At 31.2% G+C, this 9252-nt stretch overlaps 1 protein-coding gene across 1 annotated transcript; it reads right to left on the bottom strand.

Annotated features, from left to right (window-relative positions):
• Positions 1 to 5885: 5885 nt before the first annotated feature.
• On the bottom strand, positions 5886 to 7400 carry LOC112802659 (heavy metal-associated isoprenylated plant protein 19). Its single transcript, XM_025845973.3, has 3 exons — positions 7200 to 7400; positions 7001 to 7082; positions 5886 to 6452 (listed from the first exon to the last, which is right to left on the bottom strand). The coding sequence occupies exons 1-3, from the start codon at positions 7209 to 7211 to the stop codon at positions 6175 to 6177; spliced, it is 372 nt and encodes a 123-aa protein (XP_025701758.1). The 5' UTR covers positions 7212 to 7400; the 3' UTR covers positions 5886 to 6174.
• Positions 7401 to 9252: the final 1852 nt, after the last annotated feature.

Genomic DNA, 9252 nt, shown 5'->3' with positions numbered 1-9252 from the left:
TCAAATATACAATCTACACTAGCAACAAATAATTTAAAACTAGCAACAACTAAATATAATCCAAATAATCCGACAATCAAATCTCAGCAAAATCAACTGTAACACAGTGAATTAACATAATTCAAACAATTTTAAATAACTGTAACCACAATATTCAGCAATTCAGTTTAATAATCGAAACCTCAACACTTTCATTGGTTAGGTTACTTCCTTGATATCCCCTCTCAAAATTAGGCACAAATTGTCTCGAAGACTCCGTTTGAACCTATATTTTTGAAACAAAAGTAATGATAAAGGCTTGGTTAATGAGTATGCTATTTTATCAGGGGATATGTGTGACATAGAGAGCTTTTTGATTACTTTCTCAAGAAATGCAAGTCCAACTCTAAATGTTTGCATCTACTGTGCAACACTAGATTTGCTGCCAACAAGTAAGTACTTTGGTTGTCACAATATATGGTTTGGAGCCATGGTTTAAGGGATATGTAACTCTTCTAATAGTTGCTGCATGCACATAAGTTCTGTTTACGCAGCACACATGGATCTGTACTCAGCTTCTGCACTGCTCCTGCTCACCTATGTTTGCTTATTGCTCTTCCATGATATGAGACTGCATCCGAGGTAAACACAAAATCCTGTAATTGACTTTCTATTATCTAGATCTTCACCCCAGTATCTGAAAATGAAATAAGCCTAAAGTCAGTCAATCTTGAAAACAACAGACCATGTAGAGCTGTACCTTTCAAATATCTCAAGATCCTCTTAACGCTTTTCCAGTACTGTAATTTTGGTCTATACATGAATTTGTGATACTCTATTTGTTGCAAATTAAAGACTAAATTCGATCTAGTTAGAGTGAGATATTGTAAAGCACCAACTATAAATCTATAGAATTTTGGATCATGAAATGATTATAAACCATAGGCTGAGAACTTTATACTAAACACCATTCGAGTAGGCATAGGATTTAATGTTTCCATTCCTACCTTCTTTAACAACTCAGTAGCATATTTGATTTGAGAGATCAATAAAATTTCTTGAGGCAAATATGTAGCTCTTCAAGCCCCAAAAAATAGCCTAAATTTCTCATATCTTTCAATGGAAAGTCATTGTTGTGTTACTGAATAATAGTATCAATAATATCTTCAGTGTTGCTCCGTGTAACAATAATATCATCCACATGCACTAGCAAATACATAACATTAGAATTATAAAATCTCACAAGCAACGATATATCAGATTTGTCATTTAAATCCAAACTTTTGACGAGTGACGGAGAGAGTTTGGTACCAAGCTCTAAGTGTTAGCTTGAAGTCATAAATGGCCTTATTAAGCTTACTCACTAGAACTCCATTTTCATTAGAATATCCTTGACGCTAAGTCATATATGTTATCTCATCTAATTTGTCATTTAGAAAGGTATTATCAAATCCAACAGTCTCAATGGCCAATCTAGAGGAACAACAATAGTAAAGATGACCTTAACAGTTGTAGGTCTTACCACAAGCCTGTAAATCTACTCATAGTCTATGCCTTCCACCTGATGAAATCCTTGTCCAACTAATCTTAGTATTTCTCCTTTTGAATTTCTTTTAATTGCAAAAATCCACTTGCTACCTATTATTGTTGAATTTGATGGTGGTTTTGCTAATGTCCAAGTATTGCACTTCTGTTATCTATTGCCTCCTTCCAATGTGCACATTGTAGAGCTTTAGCCACAATCCTTGGAACATTGTTGGTAAGGTCAATAGGTTGAGCAACTAAGACTTTGGGTTGTCACACTAGATTTGGATCTGGTGGTCATTTGATGAGCATTTAATTTGTTGTTGGAATAAGAGGTAATCTGATTTTAATTCCACTTATAAGTATAGTTCCCGCTTGAGATAGAATTGTTGTAAGTGGAGTAGAAGTTTGAATTTCTGGTGCTGAAGAGTCTGTGAGATTCTGATGAGGTTCATTAACTTCATTAGACTAATTGGGCATAGATTGAGTTGGCATATAATGCAAGGATGAGATAAATGAGTCTCTTGATGTGGTGTTGGAGTATAAGTTTCAGCATGATCTGAGGTTTGTTGTGTGAATTGTGGTGTTGGTGGTGGCACATCAAGTTCACTATTGGATTAGAGACCTGAATCTGATAGGTGGTTGTAGTTAAGAGTTCCACAAAAGGAATAAGTGCTGCGAGATGGATTAGCAAACAATTTTTGATACGGAAAACACTTTCATGAAACATAACATGTTTAGCTAAATATTCTTTACCACTTTTTGCCATACATTTATAACCCTTATAATTTGAATCATATCCTGAGAACAAACATGGTTCTGGCTTGTAATTCAACTTGACTTTACTATAAAGCCTTACGAAAGGAAAGCACATGCAACTAAAAATTGAAAAAAAAAAATATTGTAATCAGAAAAATGATGAAAAAAAAAACCTCAAAAGAACTTTACTTTCCAACATTGGTGTAGGAAATCTATTAACGATATAGACTAAGTTCATGAATGGATCCTCCCAAAAAACTCATAAGAGGTTGTAGCCAAAAGAAGGCCCATTTCTATGATATATCTGTTCCTCTTTTCAACACTCCTTGTTGATGATGTGTGTAAGGACAAGATTTTCTATGTTGAATGCCTTCAGATGCGAGAAAACCAGCGAAAACATGTGACATAAACTTCATTCCCTGATCAGATTGTAAGGCTTTTATGCATTGTCCAGCATGCTTTTCCAAGAACTTTTTATAATTTTGAAAGGCAATTAAAAATTGATATTTGTTAGTAAGAAGGAGAATACATGTGTATTTGAAATAGGAATCTATAGACAAAATATATATTTAAAACCACTTCTTGATGCCACAAGAGTTGGTCTCCAAATATCTACAAAAATTAACTCTAAAGGTTGAGTATATATAATATCATTCAAAGAAAATGTAATCTATGCATCTTGGCTAAAGAAAAAAGTTCACTAACATGATTCAAAATAGAAGTAGAATTGATAGAATATTTATTCAAAACATTTATTACAATCTTGAGGGTACTATGGCCTAATATTTTATGCCACAGTTCCACTATTGGATTTGTTTACGTTTAGTAGCAGTATGGGCAATAGAATTGAATGAATTATTAGGTAGGTGAGTTTTCTGGTAGCATAAGTATTGGTGGCTAAGTATGATTATGATTTGACTGGCCAATAGTATCCTTACATATGGTGTATGAGGTAATCACTGAAAGTGTTAATCATTTGGTTAAGTGAGAGTGTATTTTTTTTTTCGGGTCAGCAAGTGAGTCTATATTTGAGGTTATTGTAATGTCAATAAAATAAAATTACTTACCAAAAAATAGTGTTTGTGATGTGGGTCATTGGGCTTGTTTACCAAAAGAGAATTTTGTATTATCATTTCATTATTATTGTTATTAAATTCTTCCGGATATTAATACCATAATACTTTGAATTGCTTATCTCAGTCACTTTTACCAACCATTTTATCTAGTGAAATTAAATGATCCGAGCAAAACTTGGTATTATAACATCGAGTCTCTTTTTCACTATGAAAATTCTCGTGATTCTATTCATGCTATTTTCTGATGAACAAGATCCTCTATAGACAGGGATAAGTTCAGAGCATATTTAATGACACTGGATAAGGAAGAAAGATTTAATATTTTATTAATTAAACTATCACTAATTCTTTCATATGCTAAAACTATGAGATTAAAACGGATGTATTTTGTCGTATATATAGATAATAAAGTTAGCTCTTAACTGTTTAAAATTGAAAAAGAGAAGAATTATCAATTCAATTGTAACTTTAATTATTTGTTGCTAAGAAAAAAAATTTAAAATAAAAGAAAAATTATTTGAGAAATATAAAAATATTTTGAATTAAAAATAAAAATTATATTGAAAATATATTTTATGTATTTTATTGGTGATTATTAATTATTTTGGGAATGAACATCATAAAATTAAATAAAAAAATTTTGAAAGAAGAAAAGACATAAAGAAAAGATAATTTAATATGAGAATTGATGTATTATCATTATCTTGTGTATTAATATACATTAGAAAAGTAATTTTATGTACATGTATTATATTGTACATCATACGTGTGATGTTAAAATTAAAAAAAAAAAGAATTTGAAAAACAAACTCATAAAAAATACCACCTCACTTGAATCAAAACTCACAAATTATATATGAATAGATAGATAATAGATATGAAAATTATAACAATTTTTAAATAGTGAAAACAGTACTAACAAATTTTTTTATTTTATATTTTAGAAATAATAAAAGGGCATTTAAAAAATATAAAAATACAATTAAACCTAACCCCTTTTCTAGTGGTTTGTAATTGTTCATTTTCTTTTGTTTAATGAATTTGATTATCAAAAGGAGGGTTTAATTTTTTTTCATAATTTTTGACACAATTAAATAATTTCATAAAATCAGTTTTTTCTTGGTCAAGTGATCAAATTCAATAAGTCACATCACAAACATTACTTTTTGGTAGACATAATTTTTTTTAGAGAAGTGCTAGGTAAACAATGACTATCTTATTGGCTATTGGCCATTGCAGTTACTTTAAACACACTCATTCCATCAAATAAGGAACGACTTTCTATGATAACTTTATACACCATATGTAATAATATTATTAGCCAGTCAAATCATAGTCATATTTAGCCATCAACATCCATACCACATCAGAAGTCACCTATATTAGGTATACATATAGTAGAATTAACAGCAACATTTGATGAATTAGAAAAACTAGTTACAGATTTGGTATCACTTAAATACATAGCAAAATTATTAAAAAGATTCCTAGGGACTCTAAGATTATAAAAAGAATATGTTCTATTTCTAGACACGCCTTGAAAGAGAAAAGCCCTAGAATCTTGATCACCAATAGCGCAATAATCAGGCCAAAATTCAAAATATACATGGTTATTCGCTCCAAACTTTGAGTCGCTCAAAAGATTTTGATTAATTTGTGGCACAAGTAGCAAGTTGTTTAATCTAAAAGCAACATTTGCACAAGAATCATAAACAATTGAAGAATATGATTGAGTAATTGGAATAGCTGCTCTATTACCTACATAGAGTTGTTCAGACTCATGATTGCTTGAGGAAGAAGTAAGATGTGACATGATGACTCACGCCTGAATCTGAGAGACATCAAGCCTCACTAACAGATGAAGAAATGGAGATATAAGCTCGCAGTTGATGAAAACTGGTTGATGGAGGTGGTGGCTGAGTGTTGCAATAAGGGGTCTGCATTGGTGTTGCATTTTTCCCAAGTTTGGGTTGAATGCAGAATCCTCCACCTCTATTAAGTTCAAAAGATGAATAACTTGCAAGATTTTAGTTGTGATTTGAGACTTTGAAAACTTGATGATGCAACTGCTTCGAAATTGCTTTCAGTCCTTTTCCAGACTTCATAAAATTGTGAGAGATAAATAACTTTATTCTTGAAGCTCATGGTCATGGATTCAACAGGCCATGTGGTGAGAGTTGGATCTTGAAGCAAGACTCCTTGTTTTGTAATACCAAAAAAGAATTTTAAAGATCTGATGAACACAACAAAGTGTAGAACTAAAGATTGCTAGAAGAAATGAAAGAACTAGAAAAGCGAAAAATATTTCTTGAGTAATACATAAGCTAGTTTTGATTAAGAGAATTACACAAAAGTCACCAATCTTAACTCTACTAGCTTCTAATATAGTGCAGAATCATATTGCATGATAACTGCTTAAGGACTAGTTACAGCAACTTCTTAACTAAAATTAGTTTAACTAATTACATTGGTTAGCTTACTCCCTTGATAATCTGAAAACAAAAAACTTAAACATCAAACAAAAATCTCTCAAAAAAATTACCCTGGTAAAAAAATTTAAAATGCACGTTATTTATGATTGAGAAATTATTATACACAGCTGCATCCTACCGATTTGGGTCATGTATAGTCTATTGTCAACTATAATCCTGTATTTTCTTATATTGCTCCATATCCTATTCTAACAATATCAACATTGATCATATAACTAATAACTTATTTGTCATGATTCTATATCACTCCCTCTTTTTCAACTTCAGTCACCAAACAATAGTTTATGAGATTGGAACTTATGCTACAAAGTAACCTATTACGTATTATACACAATGTATACATACTATGCTACGTGCATGGTTGGATAATATGAAGGGATTTGACCAGGATACACCACCATCGGAACCCGAGGTCTGTCTGTTCTCTCCGTTGGCTCTGCTCTCTCTGCTTTTTCCGGTTGTTCGTTCTCGGCTTCACCGCCACCTTCGAAATCTTGAACTTCAAGTATCTCAACTCGACGGTTCATCTTCTTCCTTATCTTTATGGCAACCTCTGCTGGATCAAATCTGCCACATACGCATACCCTGCGTTGCTGCTTCTCAATCAGATGGGTCTCAATCTCTTCAAAATGCAGTAAGGAAGACTTGTTAAAATTTTCGATATTTTAAATCTCAATTCTTAAATATGTTTTTTATCTTTTCAAAAAATATTATTTTATTTCGATGAACTTAATTTTAATCCAATCGTCTAATCATATATATTTTATGGGTGACCATTCATGTAGTCAATATAAAAGATAATTATTTTTACTTGATGTTACATAATTTGATATATGCGTAAATTGTTTCAGTTTATCAAATCTGAATTCTAGTTTAAAACCCTCACATTTTGTTTCTCTGGTTTTAGTACTAGAAAAATTTAAAATTTATTATGTTTGATATGTTAAAATGTTAAATGCTGCGGTGCTACATAACATTTTAGCATGTTACCATTAGTATTTGACATACCAAAATAATGAGAAAGACCAAAGCAAAAAGCTTCAAATTTTCTATGACCAAAACATTAAAAAATTAAAAAAAAAATGTATTGTACATCACCAAAAAACTTATGAATAAGATATAATTAATAAAAAACTTATGTTTAAGCTCTAATTAGTACAGTCCTTTTACCTTTCATCCTTAGAATAATTCTCCTTAATTTTCGGCAGCAAGCATTGCAGTCAACATTGATTCTCAAAATCATGCAACAATACTGCAAATATAAAAACAGAGACTAAAATTAAAATCTATAAAATTATGCTTGAGAAATATGATCGATCAGCTCTTGATATACATTTGTGTATGTGAATAGAATATCAAAAAATTTTACCTTTTCAGTCATGGGAATGGAATTGATAGTACCCAGGATGTGGTTTTATTTTGAATAAGCCAAAAGGCATATAAATAGAAAATAATTTTTTGGCGGTTTTGAGAATATGAATGTTCGTGGAGGGTGAACCAATGAAAACTGATATTTATACCATTTCTCTTGTTTCAAATAATAAGATATTATTATATGTTCTTTCATTTTGGAATCTGATTCTAATTAGACCCAGAGAGGTAGTCGTTTGTCTTATGACTCCTTTTATCCTTGTCTTCACCTTAAGACTACTTAATTAATTTGAGGACACAATATGGTAAGGGTAAGCATCTCTTCGTGCACATGGTTTGCATTACCTAAAGCAACAATCAAAAGCAGTGGAAGCATCTCTATATATATTTCCAAGGTTTATACTTTATAATATATAAACAGCATCAAGGGTTAATGCATAAATTCTGGTTGCCTTAACTAATTAACAACCTTGTTGGCTTTTCCAAAAAATAGTCAATCCAAATGTTCAAGAGAAAGCACAAACCTTTTTTTTCCAAACGAATGTAGACTGTAGTAATCCAAATTGATTGTAGAAGGGTGTGGTTGTGCAGGGTTATAAAGTTGTTTGTCTTCAAAATTCAAATAATAAAACAAAATTTATTTTTAAAGTCTGCACTAGTGTGCAGGATTATATCTAAAAAATTTATATGGACCACATAAGAGCAAACAATTCTCTTCTAGTAACAAACATTGAATAAATTAAGGATCTATCAACAACAAAATGTAAGTATATTATGTTCTAAAATACTATTATTAGAACACTACTATCAGAAATGCTCTAATTACTCTCAAATTTTTCTCACAGTAATTACCGTCAAATTTTACATAAGAAAAAAAGGTAATCTCTAAAATTCATATTCTTGAAACTGTTACCGTTAGAATTTTATCTGGACTTAGAACCAACTATGAAATACTGGCAGAGTTCTTGTTGCAAATACATCAAAACAATCCAACATTATGAAACGCATGATAGAAATAAAAGTGCAGGGTGAAAGTAACACTCAAAATCTTTCGTTGACTGAGGTTACAGGAATCATACAGGAACATCATATTTTTTACTTCTTTGCTGAACAAATTTCATTGAAAAATTCTTTATGAAAAAATAAAAAACAAAAAAATACAGCACAACCTATTTCCTCCGAATCAAAGCGAAAGGCAGCTATTGCGATTATTCTTCTAGGTTACAATTTCCTACCAAAACTTGTATGGCATCATCCTTGCCTCCTTGGGATTCAATACAAACACCCAACTAAATGAAGCTTTGATGCAAACTAACCTAAGATACAATTTCTAGGTTAACAAGAACCTGAAAGAGAAAGACCGCATCGAATGGATGCACTCTTGGGCTAAATTATTCTGTGTAGTATGTACTCGTGAGTAAAGAGAGAAAAAAAGAACAAAACAAAAACAAAAACTTGATATAACTAAAAAATTTAAAAGTCACGTAGTCACCTACACATAACTGAGTTAGTTAAAGACCGTACAACTGAAGAACTGAAAATGGAAGGATCCCTGGCGTATTTGCAGTCGTCAGGATCAACTTTCAGTGATGCTCAAAACTGTCCGAAGCATCCAATTGCAGAACCTTGGGGAACTTCATGCTGTCAAGCTCTGATTGAAACCTCGCCTTTGGCAAGTGTTACCATTTTATTCCGTAACTAAACCTCTAAATCAACATGTAAATTATCCTCTATCACGTGATACATTTTAATTAGATATTTAGTTTTAATTTGAATTAATTTAACGCAATAAAAATTAACATCTTAATTAAAATAAGGCCATTTTATAATTAAATATTTTTTTATTATTTTACTAATTTTTTTAATTTAGAAAAGCTTCGTCCAATATTTGTGTAATATATTTAAATCATTTTCAAAAGGCTTTGTCAATGCAAGGGGGATGGAACAGCACAGGATTGAGAAGTTAGAGGCGAATTAGTAGTAGCGGGAAGACTAGTGACCAATAGAGTTGACATTTGACAATTCATCTATGTCTTGTGAAAGGAACATAA

Source organism: Arachis hypogaea, chromosome 5 (assembly GCF_003086295.3).
Source record: "Arachis hypogaea cultivar Tifrunner chromosome 5, arahy.Tifrunner.gnm2.J5K5, whole genome shotgun sequence".
Taxonomy (NCBI): domain Eukaryota; kingdom Viridiplantae; phylum Streptophyta; class Magnoliopsida; order Fabales; family Fabaceae; genus Arachis; species Arachis hypogaea.
This window is presented reverse-complemented; position numbering and strand designations above follow the sequence as displayed.